The following is a 20928-nucleotide window of genomic DNA, read 5'->3' as shown; positions in this document are numbered from 1 at the left end:
AGGAAAAACTATCACAGAGGCCCTTTCGGCCCACCAGGCAGGGGGCAATGCCATTGCGGCTCATATCTCTCATAACAAAGCTTTGGCCTATATGAGAATCAAAACATGTTCCAGAGAGGAAATATTAACAAAGGCCCATCAAGCCCCAGGGAAGAAATATTTGACACAGGCCCTTTAGGCCAGCGAAACAAGGAAGAGGCCTTTATGCCCCATCCGCCCATACACATTCAGGCCTATATGGCCATAACATATCCATATACATAAAACATACAAAATACATAAAATGCAGAAACAAAGGCTAAGAAATGCAGGTCTTCAGATGTACATAGCCTCTCTTCAAAAATTCTTTGTCAATCTAAGGGAGTGGAACACAAAGAGAAAAAAAAAAGAACCGCATTCTCACCCAGAGATCAACAGGCCGCGGCTACAGACCTGATATTCCTCCACGCCTTTATCCAGGCCCTTTGCCGCAACCTGTCTTCCTCAAGACCCCGAATTTTCCCAACCTCACCAAGAATGTCATACACCACCACTGAGACAGGAAGGATTTTCTGCCAAAGGGATACCTGACACTGTGCATTCCAGGTGTAGTAACAGACCACTAGAAAGTGTCAAAATCCACGTCTTTCAAATACCCCATATACCCACTCTGCATAAGACATGCAGTGCAGGAAGGGGATGTCTAGAGCCCTCCCCACCTCTATATTGAAAGGGCACTGAAGCAAGAAGTGGTCCATAGTCTCCACTTCACCCCCACATTCCATCCTCTGACAACCACGGTTGTCCAGAGAACGGAACTTCAAGTTCCCTCTCACATATAGCCTGCCATGGAACGTGAGCCAGGACTGGTCCCTAAATTTTAAGGGAATCCTTTCCACATTTACCAATCTTAAACCCTCTCGCAGACTACGGCCTGGGCAATCCCTCAAGGCCAAAGGTGCAGGGAAAGCGGTGGCCACGACCCTCTCCCTGAGAAATTTCCCAGGAAGCGATCTGACCTCCTCCGCTGTCACACACAATCGCCTAAGTATTTTCAAGCTCGGGGCAACATAAGCCGGGAGCTTACTGTGCTTGACTCTCAGGCTTCTCACCGGCCCACCACTCTCCCAACAGCTCAGAAAAGGTTTAAACCAAACCTGAAACAAACCTACCCATGCAGGCGGCTTCTCTTTCAGCATATTACCAAAATTATGTTTTATAAACATAACCGAGAAGAAAACAATTGGGTTGACCATCCCTAGGCCAGCCTCCCGCCTGGACCGGTAGGTCACATTCCGCTTCACAAGGTTCAGTCTGTTCCCCCATAGCAGCTGGAAGAAACAGCTGTAGACCCTTGTATAGAGAGACTCTGGCAAGAGACAAACGTAACTGACATATAAAAAGACCAGAATCAAGTAGGTTTTGATCAGATCGACCCTTTCCCTTAAGGAGAGCTGCCACCCATTCCAGCATCTCATTTTAACCTCGGCATCCAATAGCCTGGATTCCCAATTCGCTATACCATAATCATCAGGGGCAAATGTGATGTCTAATACTTTGATCTTTGGCTGGGGCTCTGGGAAGGCATCCAGAAGTGAGAAGTTCTCACTTTCCCTACCCATCCAGAAAACTTCACTTTTCTCACGATTGATCTTGGAGCCTGATGCCTCCGCATACTGCTCCATCTCCGAGACCACCTCCTGCGCCTCATCAGTCCCAGAGATGAATACAGACACATCATCGGCATAGGCCACGACCCTCAAAGGTGGCTCACCAGTAGCACCCACCGGCACCCCGCTCAATGCCCCGCCATCTAGATTCCTGACAAAGGGGTCGATGGCAAAGGCATAGAGCATGGGACTCAGCGGACACCCCTGGTGCACCCCAGAGCCAACCTCAAAAGGCCGCCCAACCATTGATCAACATGAAGCTCTCTGCCCCTCTGTACAATGTTTTTAACCAACCAATAAACCTCCCTTCCAGGCCATACCGGTCAAGGAGATGCCAGAGGTACTTATGGTCTACTCGATCAAAAGCCTTGGCCTGATCCAGTGCAAGCAAATACTTCCCACTGCCATCAGTCCTGCATTGCTCCAGAACCTCCCGGACAGCTAACACCGCTGTGAATGTACTTCTGCCCTGAACCGAGCAGTGCTGATGCTGTGAAAGTAACCCATCTGCCACTGACGACAAGCGCTAGAAAAGGATCTTGGCCAGAATCTTTCTATCGACATTGAGAAGGCTGATGGGGCGCCAATTCTCGATCATCAAAGGGTCCTTACCTTTTGACAACAAGATCACAGCCGATTTCCTCATGGAGGGAGGGAGTGAACCCTCCTTCAGACAGCTATTAAAGACCTCCGCAAGGTGGGGTGCCAAGCTGGACTTAAAAATCTTAAAGAATTCTGCTGTCAAACCATCTGGCCCAGGCGTCGTGTTAATGGCCAGACTATCTATGGCTTTGACAACCTCTTCAACTGTAATCTTGCCTGTCAAACTTGTGGGCGGAACATTATTTTCCAGACCTGGCGTAGACTCTAAAGCTCAACATCCTTGCCTGGTCGAGGTGCTTCTCCCCCAAAAGATCCTCAAAGAACGCCCTTGAGAACTCCAAGATCCCTGACCTGGATTTTGTCAGGGAACCCATACTATCTCTCAGACCAGTGACCGTTTTAATCGATACACCTCGCTTGCAGTTCTGGTAAGGGTCAGGCGAATGGTGCTTCCCATAATCCCTCTCCAGAACCAAGGAGGTATGCCAATCATACTGATATATTTTCTGAGGAGAAGCTTAACCTCCTGAGATTGCCCCAGAATCTCCACCCTCAGACAAGGCGATCGAGCTTCCTCCGTAACCGTTGGTAGGCAATGTACTTATCAAACTGTTTTTTTTTCTTACCTAGGGCCTTAAAAAACCTGCCAATCCGCATTTTAGTAAGCTCCCACCACTCCGACTTACTGCTGCAGAAATCCAGGATGGTCTCCTGAGCTTGAAAAAAATCCTTGAAGGATCGTCTCACCTCCTCATCGTCCAGCAGAGTCGAATTCAGTCTCCAGACACCTCTCCCCTTCAGTGGTGCATCTGAAACCTTTAAAGACAGTCAGCAAAAGGTGGTCGGAAAACTCCACCGCTTGACACACGGGTGCCGATAAGGCGGAATCCCCCTTTAAAAAAAAACCTGTCTATTCTACTCTCGCTTCTACCTCGCCTATAGGTGAAACCCGTGCTGTCTGGGCTGCACTTAATTAAGGCATCCTCCAGACCTGCTTCCCCAACTATTGCATTTAGAAAAATGCTGTCATACCCCAGCCTGTCATTGGAGCCCTTCCTGTCCTTAAGCTTAGTGACAGTATTAAAGTCTCCTCCAAAGACAACTTGCCGGGATGTAAAAAGGAAAGGCTTAATCCTTGTAAAGAGGCATTTCCTATCCCACTTGGACTGGGGACCATAGATATTAATGAGCCTTAGCTCTTGCCCCTTCACAAGGACGTCTAAGACCATACATCTTCCAACCTCCACCTCGATGACTCGCTGACACGTTACCATGCCAGTAAAAAGCACCAACTCCGCTGTAAAGCTCGACCGCAAGAGACCAGAAAGAGGGACCATTCCTCCATTCCCTTTTTGCCAGATGAATATCCGCAAGACTGCTGAGCCTGGTCTCTTGCAAAAATAAAACATCAGCACAAATACTACTTAGCAAAAATAAGGCCGTACTCCTAGCACCTACAGATTTTATGCTGGCAACATTAATGGTTGCCACCTTTTTATCTGAGCGGGAACTGCCATCAAGGTAATTGAGATGGTCGTTTCTTAACCTTAGTTTTCCTCAGCTTGGCTGAGGACTTAGCCCTCTTGCGAGACTCAACCACTTCCTCCTCTTCCATGGGAGAAGGGGTCCTACCGGACTCCCCATCCTCCCCCGAGAGGATCCCAAACTTATTTGGTGAACTCTTCCCCCTCCTCAAAGGAGGAAATAGAGGAAGCAGGGGATAACACCACCTTACCCTTTCCTTTCCCCACTACCGACTACCCAGCCCCTTTACCTCCCTCACCTGATCCACCATCCTCAAGATCAAGAGCTGACAGCTCTCCCTTCCTTATAACCCCCTCAGGAATCATCACAACCCCTGCAGGGTCCTTGCGACGAGATGGGAGGAGCACCGGAGGTGGTACCACAGAAGGCGCCTTAGGCCCCTTCTTGGCCCCCGCACCCTGGTTTCTCCAAGGAGGGGGGACAGGACCATTAGGAGTGGGGGTAGACAACACAGGGGGTACCTGGGGAGACACCAAGACAGGGGGAGACTTCACAAGAGGGGCAAGTACAGATACATTAGGGGTCACGGTAGATGCCACTGGTGCATCTGGGGCACCCGAGACAGTAGAATCCCCAGGAGGAGGGGAAGATGACTCCTCACCTCTTTACTCAGCCTCCATCCTATCAAGTTCCTCCATCAGGCCAGGCAAATTATGGAGGGCCTCTGGACATTTGTCATATATGAATGTCCTCCGAAACAATGTAAATCAAAGTGCAGCGCTTAAAAGGGAAATACAGTATGAGTAGTACACGTATCTACATCATTAGATAAACAGTTCATTAGGTGACTTGAAGTGACTTCAGGTGCTTTCATGTGACTGTATCCTATTAGTAAGGTGCTGTGATATAAAGTGCAGAAAGACTGCGCACTCACCAGAACGCGCAATTTAATGAGCGTTTGTATATAATTATCCTGATGTCATCTGCTGGTCTGGGTAGTATCTAGAATCCAATATATTCCCTTCAATGGTCCTAGAAGCTGTTAGTAGGACATCAAGATGATCCAGGGATCCCTTCAGGTGATAGCTCAGGTACTGCCTTATAGGAGTGGAAAGGGCTCCCTCTCTGGTGGTCAGGTGGGTGGCTGTGAATTAATACTCCCCAGGGGAGTCAAAGCAGAGACATCTCCATAGTGTAGTATTGTATGGGGTTTTTATTGAGGTATATAAAAAAAGAACGAAGATTCTTGTAATAAGTGGAGTGAAAATCAAATGTGGACTAACCGTCCAGTGCATAAGATGGCCGCCAGAGCTCCACGATGCTCTGGCGGCGTGACGTCACGGCGTTGCTGGCTCCTCCTACGCGTTTCGTGCGCACGCACGTCGTCTGGGGGGACTTGCCAATAACGCCGTGCGACGCCATAAAAAAACACAGTATATAATAACCCGAATTACAACTCCAAGACAAGGGGTTGAAGTTTGCTCCAAATAAAAGTTAGATAAGTTTCAAACTTATATTGACATTCACAGATTCTCACGACAGCTTTCCTTAAAAAGGTATTTTCACTCTAATCCTATTCCACACAATCACAACACAGACAATTTCTCAACATTAAGAAATGCCTCAACCTATAACCCTCCACCTCTAGATCCCATGTTAATATTTTTAGAGAGCTGGTCTTAATAGATTTGGAGGAGCTTAAATTAAAACAGACCCATAATACTGATACCACAAAAGCGATTGAACTACTGTTGGAGAGAAAAGATTAAGTTATAAGGCCAGCGGACAAAGGAGGAGGGGTGGTCATACTCAACAAATCAGATTATCTTGAGGAAGCATAGAATATCCTCAATGATACTACCACCTATACGCGCCTACCTAATGACCCCTTACCAACTCTTAAAGGTCTGAAAAATATCATTAAAAGGGGATTTGATGATGGCATAATTAATAAAAAAGAAAAGGACTTCTTGTGCCCTTCAGCACCAAAACTTCCTGTGTTTTTATATACTCCCGAAAGTACATAAGAATCTGGTAAAACCGCCAGGTCTACCGATTTATCAGTGGAATAGGATCACTAATCTCAAAAGCAGGAGAGTATATAGATTATTTCCTGCAGCCACTAGTTGCACAAACCCCTTCTTTTCTAAAAGATACAAAAAACATATACTGAATGACATTAAAGACATTAGGATTTCACCTCAGACCTTTTTGGTAACGGCGGATGTTACCTCTCTATACAGCAACATCGCTCATGCAGATGGGATGGAAGCGATTAAGTATTTTCTGGACACTCACAGCACTTTATCCCCCTCGCACATCGAATTTATTTTATTATTGCTGCAGTTTGCTATGCAGAATTATTTTTGGTTTGACCGCAATTACTTTCTTCAAACCAAGGGCGCAGCGATGGGGGCAAAATTTGCCCCCAGCCTAGCAAATCTTTTTATGGCCTATTGGGAGGAGTTTTTAATCTATGCCAGAGACTGGCCTGAACTAGTATTTTACAAAAGATTTATAGACTGTGTTTTATTATGGAATGGAGAGGAGGAATCTTTTATTAAATTTTTTTAATACACTTAATGACAAACTTAACATTGAATTTAGCTATTCCTACAGCACCAAAGAAATACATTTTCTTGATCTAACTTTATCTAATTTTAATGGGAGGATTGTAACTAAGTCTTATTTAAAAAAAAAAAAAAACGACAGGAATAGCTTTATTCCACTTGAAAGCTGCCACCACCCCACATGGTTGGCAAATATTCCGAAAGGTCAGTTTTTAAGAATTCGCAGAAACTGTACTGAACTCAATATGTACCATATACAAGCTAATCATCTGAGGAAAAAATTTGTGGAAAAAGGATATTGCCAACAAAATTTGGACAATATCATCCAACAGGTAGCCAATACGGATAGAGCCAAGCTACTAGAAAATAAAGTAGTAACAAATAAATCACTGACCTGTCCCTTTATAACTACATATTCTGTACAGCACAGAGCTATTAAACGTATAATTAATAAAAACTGGAATATTTTGATGACGGATCCGATTCTGTCTAAAATTCTACCAAAAAAAACAAATTATATACAAAAAAGCTGTGGCCCTACGCCACCGATTAGCACCGAATGTCATCAACCCTCCAGAGAAAATCTCCTTCGTACCAAATTTAAAAGGTTTTTTTCCGTGTAATAAGTGCGTTATATGCACAACAAATAGCATTAGAAAACATAAGCAAAATTCTTTTACCTCATGCACTACATGGAGAATATACAATATTGATAAATGTATTACATGCTATAGTAAGAACGTAGTCTATCTCCTTGAATGTTCGTGTAAACTCCAATACGTAGGACGAACTAAAAGGCGTTTACGTGATAGACTTAGAGAGCATGTCAATAACATTAATAAGGGCTACAAGGAACACTCCTTGTCTTACCATTATAAACAGAAACACAATAAAGATCCCTCATTACAATTTGTTGGAATAGATGTAGTACAACCACATTGGAGAGGTGTCAACAAATTGCGGGCAGTCTCACAACTTGAAACACGCTGGATACACGAGCTCCGAACCCTGCATCCAAAAGGTCACAATATAGACATAGATCTAAATTGTTTTATCTATAACAGTTAAAATCTTTCTGCTGTACACTTTGTCTATAATTTTAAGGAATAGAATGGGAAAGAATTAGGTCTTATTCTATTCATACATACACATACAAATAAATCCTGACTTTGTGCTCAGAATGTAATCATGATGTTATTTTACATGTTTTTAATATCTACTTTTTATACTACAATATTAGCAAAGGGCATCACAAATGTTCAATAATATTTATACCTTTGATTTCTGTATCATCATGAATACTATTATTATTAACTAATTTTATGTTAATATGTACTATTTTATACATTTATGTACATTTTTATCATAGACTTTTTATATGCTAGTGCCAACTCTTTAAAGAATTGGTATGCACTCTTTTAGTAAACACCAGGCTGATTGGCTTATTGTCAAATGGTTTAATCTATATGTATATCATACCATTTTGACAGCTGTAAATGAACATATACTGGCAAACTCCAGTATTTTTACCATACCACATACTGATGATGGCATATTCTTGTTCATGCAAGACAAGTAGCCAGTATATTTTTTAAGCATATACATCGTAGCTATAGTGCTACTTTAGATTGAAAATATCCCATAGAAAATGGTGTCCGCACGAACGTGCAGGAGCACAGGACTAAGACTCCTTTAAAATGGCGTATTCCGAACGCGCATGCGCCTAGCATATAAATTGGCGTCGCATGGCGTTATTGGCAAGTCCCCCCCAGACGACGTGCGTGCGCACCAAACGCGTAGGCAGAGCCAGCAACGCCGTGATGTCACACCGCCAGAGCATTGTGGAGCTCCGGCGGCCATCTTATGCACTGGACGGTTAGTCCACATTTGCTTTTCACTCCACTTATTACAAGAATCTTCGTTCGTTTTTTATATACCTCAATAAAAACCCCATACAATACTACACTATGGAGATGTCTCTGCTTTGACTCCCCTGGGGAGTATTAATTCACAGCCACCCACCTGACCACCAGAGAGGGAGCCCTTTCCACTCCTATAAGGCAGTACCTGAGCTATCACCTGAAGGGATCCCTGGATCATCTTGATGTCCTACTAGCAGCTTTTAGGACCATTGAAGGGAATATATTGGATTCCAGATACTACCCAGATCAGCAGATGACATCAGGATAATTATATACAAACGCTCATTAAATTGCGCGTTCTGGTGAGTGCGCAGTCTTTCCGCACTTTATATCACAGCACCTTACTAATAGGAGGATACAGTCACATGAGAGCACCTGAAGTCACTTCAAGTCACCTAATGAACTGTTTATCTAATGATGTAGATACGTGTACTACTCACTGTATTTCCCTTTTAAGCGCTGCACTTTTTGATTTACATTGTTTCTGAGGTTTTTATGGTTACCTGGTGTACAGCTGCTACATATATATTTTTGTGTGCGCTCGCATATATTTGTTTTATTTAATATGAATGTCCTAGTTGCAGGCATAAATTGCATCGAATTTGGTTGCACTCACGGGCAGTGTGCCCAATTCCCTGACAAAGCGAACACTTTATGACTTCACATGTGGCCGCAAAATGCCCTTTATTCCCACATTTATGGCAGACCTTGGGTTGCAAAGCGTAAAATACTACTGATCGGTCTTTTTCTAGGAAAGCCGATGTGGGTAGGTGTTTGATTTGATTTCCCACCACATGCAGCCTTACTAAGGCTGTCCACCCCCCTGTCCAGATCCCTCTATCATCCACAATTTTTTTAAGGGGGGCCAACACATCCCCAAATCTACTTAACCACACTGATGTCAGCAGGAGGAATGGATTCATTCCTGATCAGTATGGTGACACTTTTAACCAGCGCTTGACGAGAGACAAGTTTTAGGACTAGCCCCTCCCACCTGGGGGTCCCCTTACACTCCCTTTCATACCTTATCCAGAAGGTGTCTAACCCCTCAGCTCGCTGGAACGAAATGTCATACTGACCTGTCCCTATGTGAGCAATAAAGGCAAAAATATCGGATGCCTTAAATCCCATCTCCAAGACTCTGTCTACCACCTCTCTTCTGATGGGGGGGCTCCTACCCTCCCACCTCAGCTGTACAACATTCCTCCTTTGTGCTTGGCTCCCTGATCCCCCACTCTGTGTAATTCAGGCTGAGCCACAGTACTACTTCCCCCTCTCAAAGCAGCCAAATGGCTAAGGGCTTTACCTGCAGGGGGGGAGGGGGAGGAAGGGGGGGGGGAGACTCACCCCCCTCACAGGGTCTGATACACATACATTTTCCACAGCATTTTCAGTACCCATAGCATTTTCAGTACCCATAATATTACCAGCAGCCATAGCATTTTTAGCAACTTTAGCATTTCCAGTAACCATAACATTATTAGCAAACATAGCATTCCCAGTGACCACCGCACTTCCAATAGCCACAGCACTATCAATTACCGGATCACCTGCTTTTTTACTTAGTCCCGGGCTGCTGATCTCCCCCAGTTCTGCCGACACTTCCTTCAGCAGAAAGCTGGAGATCCTTTCCAGCTTGACAAAGACAGACCTCTCCTTCATTCATTCTCTGCATTGCCGGCTTGGAAACAATGCCCACCTCCTCCACGGTAAACGCTAATTTTCTCCCACCAAGGGGAGACTCCAACTCGGAGATAAACTGCAAACCGTCAGTGCTGCTACCAGAAGCCACCTCCCACTTCGGCTGCTGCTGTTGCCTCAGATGCTGAGCAGGGATGGATCCTCGTTCCTCCGTCTCCCCGGTCTGCACGCTCCCTCCGGCTTGCTCCATGACACGGCCCACTGCAGTCATCGGCACGCCGGCCGACTGGCTGCCTCCGACTGCTCCCCGGAGGAAAGCTCCTCCCCAGGCTGTCCTCTCGCGGCGGCCACCGAGCATTCCCGTGCCTATCTGAAGTGCTCCTCGTTAGTGTATTTCTCCTTGAGGGCTCCACTGGCTTGCTTCAGGGATGTAATTAAGGCACTCTGCCAACGGACAGCCATCTCCATCTCATCCAGGTCTGGCCTCATAAGCTGTCTTTTGGTGCTCCAGACACGCTCATAGCTGGATCTCTTTTTCCTAAGCTCCAAATGCATTTTCCCCAGCCTCTCTTCCTTCTTCCTTATCCTGGCCACATGAGCCGTCACACACCCTCGATAGGCAGCGTATGACTCACCCGGTTTGGGGGCATTTCCCAGGTCCTCTGCATCCATGGGACCGGTACTCAGTTCCCCATGGGAGGGCCCTCCGCCCGGCTCCTGGCTGGGCTCGGCCATGGTTTGCTGGGCCAAAGCCCAAAATTTAGCTCCAGGCCCAAATGAGGCCTCCAAGAGTATCAGAGCTCTCACACACCCTGCAGTCAGGCTCAGTGTCCCACTCTAATCAGCTAATTAAGCCATAACACCTGCAAAGGGTTCCTGAGCCTTTAAATGGTCTCTCAGTCTGGTTCAGTAGGATTCACAATCATGGGAAAGACTGCTGACCTGACAGTTGTGCAGAAAACCATCATTGACACCCTCCATAAGGAGGGAAAGCCTCAAAAGGTAATTGCAAAAGAAGTTGGATGTTCCCAAAGTGCTGTATCAAAGCACATTAATATAAAGTTACGTGGAAGGGAAAAGTGTGGAAAAAGAAGGTGCACAAGCAGCAGGGATGACCGCAGCCTGGAGAGGATTGTCAAGAAAAGGCCATTCAAAAGTGTTGGGAACTTTCACAAGGAGTGGACTGAGGTTGGAGTCAATGCATCAAGAGCCACCACACACAGATGGATCCTGGACATGGGCTTCAAATGTCATATTCCTCTTGTCAAGCCGCTCCTGAATAACAATGTCAGAAGCGTCTTACCTGGGCTATAGAAAAACAGACCTGGTCTGTTGCTCAGTGGTCCAAAGTCCTCTTTTCTGATGAGAGCAACTTTTGCATCTCATTTGGAAACCAAGGACCCAGAGTATGGAGGAAGAATGGAGAGGCACACACTGCAAAATGCTTGAAGTCCAGTGTGAAGTTTCCACAGTCTGTGTTGATTTGGGGATCCATGTCATCTGCTGGTGGTGGTCCACTGTGCTTCATTAAGTCCAGGGTCAACACAGCCATCTACCAGGAGATTTTGGAGCACTTCATGCTTCCTTCCACAGACTAGCTTTATGGGGATGCTTACTTAATTTTCCAGCAGGACTTGGCACCTGCCCACACTGCCAAAAGCACCATAACCTGGTTCAATGACCGTGGGATTACTGTGCTTGATTGGCCAGCAAATTCGCCTGACCTGAACCCCATAGAGAATCTATGGGGCATTGCCAAGAGAAAGATGAGACATGAGACCGAACAATGCAGAAGAGCTGAAGGCAGCTATTGAAGCATCCTGGTCTTTCATAACATCTCAGCAGCGCCACAGGCTGATAGCTTCCATGCCACACCCCATTGAGGCAGTAATTGCTGCAAAAGGGACCCAAACCAAGTACTGCGTACATATGCATGCTTATACTTTTCAGAGGTCCGATATTGTTCTATATACAATCCTTGTTTTATTGATTGCAAGTAATATTCAAATTTTCTGAGATTGTGGATTTGGGGTTTTCATGAGCTGTAAGCCATAATCATCACAATTATGACAAATCATGGCTTGAACTATCTTGCTTTGCATGTAATGAGTCTATCTCATATATTAGTTTCACCTTTTAATTTGCATTACTGAAATGAACTTTTGCATAATATTTTCACCTGTAAAGCTTTTGATTCTCTCTATCTTGGGAATATCTGTGGTTTGTGTTATCTCGTTGGGGTTTGGGGGATTCTATTCTTTCTTGGATTCAAGCCTTGTATTCTTCCCCTTCGGCTTCCGTTAAGTACACTGGGTATTTGTCAGATCCCTTTCCTATTTGGCGGGGGACGAGACAGGGCTGGCGCTTGAGCCGCTGGCTTTGGCGCTTCGGACCAATTGTAATGTATCAGGGGTTCCATACACGCGACAAGAGTTCAAGTTGAACCTTTTTTGTGGACCATGCCTTTTTAACGTTCAATAATCCCATGACAACGCTTCCAAATTTGCAACAGGTTCTTGAGCTCTTCTCTTTGATTTCGGGTCTCCGTATTAATTTGCATAAGACTGTCGCACTTAATATTACTTTGGCCTCAGATTTGGTTTTGAGCCTACAGTCCCACTTCCCTTACAAATGGGCTTCTTCTTCTCTTGAATACCTAGGCATTCGCTTGACCCCCACCTATGACTCACTGTTTGCTGCAAATTATTATCCATTGCTTCGCTCCATGTCCTCTCTTATGCATTCATGGCAATTTCCACACCTGTCTTGGATAGGACGGGTTAATTCAGTGAAAATGACCATCTTGCCTAAATTGTTATACTATTTTTCGCACCCTCCCAGTGCGGGTTCCTCCTCATTTTCTTCGGTGATTCAGGCAAAGATTATGCGTTTTTATCTGGGCCAATAAATGCCCCAGAGTCTCCAGAACTATGCTTTTTGTTCATAGACTCCAGGGTGGTCTTGGGGTACCTAATGTAACTACGTATTATCATGCGAGCCAAATTGCCCGCTGTCTATGTTGCACGCTTCCTCAGACGTTCCTCTCTGGGTCCTGCTGGAACTAATTAATTGTGCCCCTATTGCAACATCGACGCTTCTATGGCTTCCTCCTGCCCTGCGCCCTACAGCACTGAGTCTGATTTTTGCTCCATGGCTTACAAGTGTGGGACTCGGTACGTTACTCCACTGGCCTGATGTCACCTTTCTTGCCTTTGCTCCCAATTACTAACAACCCTCTCTTCCCACTAGGTTTAGATCAACACAGGGCGTTTTCTTGGTGGTCGGCTAATGGTTTTTCGCAGGTGCGACACTTTTTGAATTCTCGGTTCTTCCCTACCTGGAATTTTCTTCGGGAGTCACGGGATGTCCCTCCGGCGGAATTTTTTCGTTACCTTCAACTGCGGCATTCACTCATCTCATTGCGGGGCACTTCTACTTTCCCGTGCCAGAAATCTGCCTTTGAACTGCTTTGCCAACAGTGTCCGGGCGCCCCGGGCCTTATTTCCCTTCTTTATGCAGCTTTGAACATTCGCACGATGCATACTTCTCTTTCTTATGATGTTCAGCGGGAGCGTGACCTGGGGGCAGTCGTGGATCTGGAGGACTGGAATAGGGCCTGGTCACTTATAGCTAAATGTTCATTTAATACTACCACGCTGGAGGCGGCATACAAAGTATTGTTTCGTTGGTGTTGGGTTCAGGCTCGTTTAGCCCAGGCAAACCCTGCCTGCAGTGATCAATGCTTTCGGGGTTATGGCCATCATGGTGATGTATTGCATATCTGGTGGTAAGCCCGAGACTGCTTCGCTTTTGGTCTCATGTGTTTGGCCTCCTTTTCACCTTGTTCCATCTCTATACGATGGGATGCTTAGTATGCTTTGCTTCATTGTCCCATACCAGGCCTCTTGGCTTATCAGCAGAATTTGGCTTCCTTTTTGTTTTTGCAGGCACTAGAACAATTACTCAGGCCTAGAAGAGCCCGTTTGTCCCTCTTCAAGGAGTGAGGGACTGTATGACCACTATGATGCTCAATGAACAGATGTCGAGTATCTGCAACGTAAATTCTTGAAAATATGGGAGCCGTGGTTGCAATATGCCTTTCGCACGCTCCCCCCGACTAGTCTGGGGATGTGATGTTTGGCGTTCCTGGATCCCCGCTCTTGGTTTTGTTCTCTTTTCTTCTTTGTACTCCTTCCTTCCTTTTTTTTTTTTTTTTTTTTTTTTTTTGGTGTGGCAGTGAATAGTTGCTTTTAATTTGAGTTACTATCAGTGTTATATTAATGTTTTGCTATTTAAGTGCCATTGATAGCCCCTATGTGGACGGACATTTTGCTCTGTTGGTGTTAGAGCACAGATTTTTCCAATTTTCTAAATTTTTTTTTTATGTGCAATTGATAGCCCCTGCATGGGTGTGATTTGTTGCTCCTGTGTTAAACTGTTACAAATTAATAAAAACCATTGAAATACAAAAGTAGTTTTACCCATATTTTTATCTAAAAAGGTGAAATTTAATTTTTTATGGGATGTGTAACCATTATATTCCAGCCATAATCCCCATGCAGATCAATATTAACCACATTGTTATCAGAAATGCATTCATTTTTCCTTGGCGTTTTGTAATTTTTAATCTTCATTTTTTTTTTTCATCTTCATTTTTTAAACATCATTTTCCAGGTTCTTAATAAAATAGTTCAAAAAGTAGTGCTTTACACATACATGTACTGTATGAAATCAGTAAATCTATTCCTATTAATATATTGAGTAATATTTCTTTCTGTATAATTTACTATGATGCCATTTTACAGCTGCACATATACCAGTAAGTGAAGAGTTAAACATTAGCCACTACTACTTGCAACATAGTATCAAGCACTGCAGAAAAGAAAAACATATTTTGAGTAACAACAAAATCATTACCATATATGTGCGTAAAATAATACTGACACCTATTGAGAGTGTTGAGCATTGCAGCCAATAATCCAATCATCCCATCATCTCAATATTCAGTTTAGTACGTCCCTTAATAAACATATGTACATTAAATCAATCAACATGTTTTTGTTTGTCCTTTCCCTTGCTTCTTTTAATATAAGAAAAAAACATGTATGAGCCTTTTCCTTTTCTATTTATTAACTATTATCTGTGTATCAGACTTTTACTGTGCATCATAATTTCAGTTAATAAATCTATTATTAAAAAAGATGATTTAATTATACAGTTAATTACAGATGATAATCAATTACAGACATAGGTTGTATGCATTATACATACCAGCTTGGATAGAAGTTGCAAAGGCTGTAGGAAATGAAACAAAACATAGAAGCCACAATGGTCCACTTGCAACCAATTTTCTTAATGAGCAAAGGAGGCAGCAATAATGAAGAGAGACTAAGGGATACATACATCACACTAAGGGATGCAACACCAAGTCCTTCAATCATATTGAGGCTACTCTGTATTAAAAAAAAAAAAAGAGAAGAACAAGTAAATAAAGTAATTTTATAATTTAAATTGTATCTATATTTATTACTTTTTTTACCCTAAAACAGGGGCGGACTGACTATTTGGAAACTCTGGCACTGCCCGAGGGCCCGGGGGCAGCAGGGGGCCCCATGAGATGCCCCTGGTACCTTTTTCATAGGTTTTTTTGAGTTTGGGCAAGGACACGGGCCCCATGATCCCCTATTGCCCGGGGGCCCCATGAGTTGTCAGTCCGCCCCTGCCCTAAAGTGTATTTGAGACTCTGTAATGCAATGTAAAATAGCCTTTCCATTGTTCAAGTACTTTATATCACTTAGTATGTAACTGATACAGTGCTTGATTTTATCACATGAATATTTTATAGCTGGTTTAAGAAACGGAGTATGGAATCTATCAATTAATCAGTAGCTAATATTCTTATAATGTGTCCCTTTAATTGGACTGTGATGAGATGGGATTACTATCCAAAGGATCTGGATCTCCTTCACTCCTCTATTTGTCGTCCTCCATTGATTCAGATGCCAAGAAAAATAACCAAAACATAGTGCTTTATCCTTATAAAAGCATTTATTTAAAATAAGCTGTATTCCACTCACATGTGTAACATAATTATGTGCTTTGTGGAAAAAAAAATTTCTCCAGATTACTGCTAGCAATTCTGGTATGCACAACCAGCTGATACCTCTCTCATTACTTGCCGAGCATCGTGATGTCAAAGCCCCTCCCCCTACGCATTATGCCACAGGATCACGTGACTTCATCAGAGGAATGATTGGATGGCACGGCGCTCATCCTTTTATATACAGGGACCACCTCAGCACTATTTTATTGTAGTCTGTATGGCGGTGGCCATATTCCTTTAGCTTACTCTATATTATATACATGTTCCTTCATTCTATCCTTCAGGGCTCTTTTAGTCCTACCTATATAAATAAGATCACAGTGACATTTTAACCACTTGAGCTCCTGAGGATTTACCCCCCTTAATGACCTGGCCTCTTTTTGCTACTCGGCGCTGCACTAATTCAACTGATAATTGTGCGGTCATGCAATGCTGCACCTAAATGAAATTTATGTCCTCTTTTTTTCACACAAATAGAACTTTCTTTCGGTGGTATTTGATCACCTGTGCGCTCTTTATTTTTCACGCTATAAACCAAAAAAGACCAAATATTTTGAAAAAAAACTATATTTTTTCCTTTCAGCTATGAAAAATATATAGTAAACTCAAAGTTAGTTATAAATTTAAGCCAAAATGTATTCTGCTACATGTTTTTGGTTAAAAAAAATCCCAATAAGTGTATATTGATTACTTTGTGTGAAAGTTATAGCGCCTACAAACTATGGTATAGATACTGCAATTTACGCCATTTTTTTGCTATACAGCGCTGCGCTAGTTTAACGGACAATTGCGCGGTCACGCAATACGGTACATAAATGAAATTTATGTCCTTTTTTTTAACACAAATAGAGCATTCTTTTGGTTGTATTTGATCACATGTGCACTTTTTATTTTTGCCGCTATAACCAGAAAAAGTTTTGAAGAGAAATATTTTTGAAAAAAGTATTTTCTCATTTTGGTCATAAATATATAAAAAAACTAAAATTTCGTCATAAAAGTAGGGCAAAATGTATTCTGCTACATGTTTTTGGTTACAAAAATCCCAATAAGTGTATATTGATTGCTTCTTGTGAAAGTTATAGCATCTACAAACTATGGTATAGATAATAGAATTTACATAGCTTTTACTTTCTGACTGCCCATCACATTTCTTGAGGTGCTAAAATACAGAAATTGTACAAACACCCTCAAATGACCCCTTTTCGGAAATTAGACACCCTAAGCTATCTGCTGAGAGGTATATTGAGTCCATGCAAGATTTATTTTTTTTTTCCACAAGTTTCTGGAAAATCGACAAACTTTTTTTATTTTTTTATTTTTTTACACGAAGTTGTCATTTTTAAATGATTTATTTCTCGCACAAGCCATGGGTATATGTGGAATTACACCCCAAAATACATTCTGCTACTTCAGAGTATGGGGATACCACATGTGTGAGACTTTTTGGGAGCCTAGCCACATAGAGGAGCCTGAAATCCAATGACCACTTTGAAAGCCTGAAGGCACGTAACTTCCTCATTACACTTCCTCACTACCTATCAGTTTCGAAGGCCCTGGCATACCAGGATAGCCCCAAACCCCCCCAAATGACCCCTTTCTGGAAAGTAGACACCCCAAGGAATTTGAAAAGAGGCATGGTAAGTATTTTGCAGATCTCATTTTTTCTCACAAGGTTTTGAAATATAAAAAAAATAGAAAAAATATGTTTTTGTTCATTTTCCAAAAACTTGTGGCAACAAATGAGATCTGCAAAATACTTACCGTGCTTTTTATCAAATTCTATGGGGTGTCTACTTTCCAAAAAGGGGTAATTTGGGGAGGTTAGGTGCTATCCCGGCATTTCCGGGCCTCCAAAACTGTGATAGGTAGTCTGGAAGTGTAATGAGGAAATAAAGCCCTTTAAAAGCCTGAAGGTGCTTATTGGATTTTGGGGTCCTGTACTTGGCTAGACTGCCAAAATGTCTCTCACATGTGGTACCCCCATACTCGGGAGAAGTAGCAAAATGTATTTTGGAGAGTAATTCCACATATACCCATGGCATGTGGGAGCAGTAAATCATTTAAGTGACAATTTTGTGTAAGAAAAAAAAAGGGTCGTTTTGGGGGGTGGGGGCGTTTTATGCCCAGCAGTAGAAGTTTATGCCACACATCATTCACTCTTCTAACCATCTGAAGACCAAGCCTTTTTGTTCACATGAAAAAAATCAGTATTTTTTGCTAGGAAATTAATTTAAACCCCCAAACATTATATATATTTTTTTTAAAGCAGACACCCTAGTGAATAAAACGATGGGTACTACAATTTTTTATGGCACATAGTACTTGCGCAGCGATTTTTCAAAAGCAATTTTTTTTTAAAAAATACACTTTTTTTACTTTTAATGCACAAAAACAAAATATATTAGCCAATTGTTTGGTGAAATATAAAAGATAATGGTATGCCGAGTAAATAGATACCAAACATGACATGCTTTAAAACTGCGCATGCCCCGTGCAATGGCGACAAACTGCAAACATTTTTAATATCCATAGGCAGCGCTTTAAAAGCTACCAGTTTAGATTTACAGAGGAGGTCTAGTGTTAGAATTACTGCCCTTGATCTGACGTTCACGGCAATACCTCACATGCATGGTGCAACCGCTGTTTACATAACGGCACAGGGTCAAGGCTTGTGCCAACAGGTGTGCGCGCATGGGAGGGGAATTTTTTTTTTTTTTATCACTAATTTATCACTTTTTTTTTATCACCATTCTGGTCTCCAATCAGCTCTATGGTCAGCTGGCAGAAACACCGGCTGCATTCTCAGGTTCCCCTGATGGCACGGGACTGCCCGAGAAGGCCGTGGAAGGCAGCGGGGGAGGGGGAACATCATATCCCACCGCTTGTAAAAGCAATCTTGCAGCTAATTAGCCACTAGGATTGCTTCTACATGAAAGCCGATTGCCGGCTGAAAAAAACGATACCAGGATGATGCCTGCAGCTGTAGACATCATCCTGGTATAACCATTCAAATCCAGTGATGTACCAGTACATCACTGGTCCTTGTTGGTTATATATGCTATGTGTTTTTTTTTTTGTTGTTTTTTTTGTATGCAGCCTGTGGAATGAATGAAAAAATCTCTGCCAGAAAAAGTGTGTGGTATGCCCAGCATTAGAATATACCGCCCTGCATCCACCCACTTCTAATGGTGAGCACACATTAGGTCACACTTTGCCACAAGTGCCAGTTCCAAGATTGAATAAATGTCTAAATAGTGGCACACTTGAATAAAAATTTGTCCACGTATAAGTGGTACCTCATATGGAGAAATGATGACACCAAGTCCCAAACTATCTTGCCGCTGCTCCCCATGTAGTCTGGGCATCCGGGGGGCTCCACGTAAATCCAAAACTTATTAGTGTAGCCTGTTGTCCTTTCACAGGTCTTCTACATATTGACCCCATATCTGGCACGCTTGCAGGGGAGAAATTGTTTGAATGCAAGGCGGCCAGAAAAATTAATGAGGGACTCCTCAAAGCAGATGTTTTGCTGGTGAGTATAGATATCTGCAAATTTTAGGATAATGTGCTTTGCGAGGTGCTGAATTTTGTGGAGCCGGTCAAATTCAGGGTTACCCCGAGGATGACAGTGTATTGTCGCTGAAATGCATAAAACACATTATACTCTCATATCTATGCCTGGCCATGGCAGCAGAGAACATGGCATATGATGAATCGGGTCTGCGGACCAACACAACTGCTAATAATTTCTTTTAGTAATGCCCATGTTGAGGGTTAGGCCCAAAAAAAATGTAAACTTGAAAACCGTAATGAGTTTCCATGCGAATGGTCTGGCAAGGTTTGAATTTGGGTTGGCAGCGATAAATTGTTGTGCATATAAATTGCTTTGATCCACAATCAACGCATACAGATATTCCGTGAAAAAACGCTCCAATAATCAAGGAGGTATGTGAAAGACCAGGATGTACTAGACTGCTGGTACTCGCCAGTTCACCAAAAGGTAGAGTGGCACTGGTACTGGCACTCTGCTGCATATGAGAGCCATCAAAATTTACCAGCAAGTGCTAACAGAGATCAGGCCTGATTCTGCAAACACTGCGGTTTTGTGTGCAATGTATCAAGTGACTGTGACCTGTCAGTGATACTGACACTGCACTTGCTGGGGGAGAAGGGGGGGTAAGCGTATGGGCTAAACGCAGGTGCCGGGGCTGATCCCGCTAACGCTGTGTTTTTGGGGACGCTATATTAATGTGAACACTGATATAGTGCTGATCTGATCAAAGATATTGGCCAGTTCAGACGCTATACTAGCAATGGAGAATTATTGTACATGAGCGTGTTCCTGGCAATCAAGGGGTTAAATGTGATGACTGGTGTACTGACTGGCAATCTGACGCTATCTGGGAGGGGTGTGAAAACCACGGGAGCGCGAATCGTGTGTGTGTGTGTGTGTGTATGTATGTGTGTGTGTGTGTGTGTGTGTGTGTGTGTGTGTGTGTGTGTGTGTGTATGTATGTATACGTATATATATACAGTGGGGATCGAAAGTTTGGGCACCCCAGCTTAAAAATTTGTATTAATGTGCATAAAGAAGCCAAGGAAAGATGGAAAAATCTCCAAAAGGCATCAAATTACAGATTAGACATTCTTATAATATGTCAACAAAAGTTAGATTTTATTTCCATCATTTACACTTTGAAAATAACAGAAAACAAAAAAATGGCGTCTGCAAAAGTTTGGGCACCCTGCAGAATTTATAGCATGCACTGCCCCTTTGCAAAGCTGAGACATGCCAGTGTCATGGATTGTTCTCAATCATCGTCTGGGAAGACCAGGTGATGTCAATCTCAAAGGTTTTAAATGCCCAGACTCATCTGACCTTGCCCCAACAATCAGCACCATGGGTTCTTCTAAGCACTTGTCTAGAAAACTGAAACTGAAAATAGTTGACGCTC

The 20928-nt window shown here is 43.1% G+C and overlaps 1 protein-coding gene across 1 annotated transcript in view; it reads right to left on the bottom strand.

The window, feature by feature from the left end:
• Positions 1-20928, bottom strand: part of LOC149452034 (N-acetylglucosamine transporter UNC93A-like) — a 459029-nt gene that overhangs the window by 294495 nt on the left and 143606 nt on the right. Inside the window, exon 3 of the mRNA XM_089689860.1 lies at positions 15142-15323. Within this exon, the coding sequence (XP_089545986.1) occupies positions 15142-15323 (182 nt within the window). The remainder of the gene's footprint in view (positions 1-15141; positions 15324-20928) is intronic.

This window comes from Staurois parvus, unplaced genomic scaffold (assembly GCF_062004578.1).
Source record: "Staurois parvus isolate SC_StPar_1 unplaced genomic scaffold, SC_StPar_1.0 ptg000501l, whole genome shotgun sequence".
NCBI lineage: Eukaryota > Metazoa > Chordata > Amphibia > Anura > Ranidae > Staurois > Staurois parvus.
The sequence above is the reverse complement of the archived record's forward strand: the minus strand, read 5'-3'. Positions and strand labels throughout refer to the sequence as shown.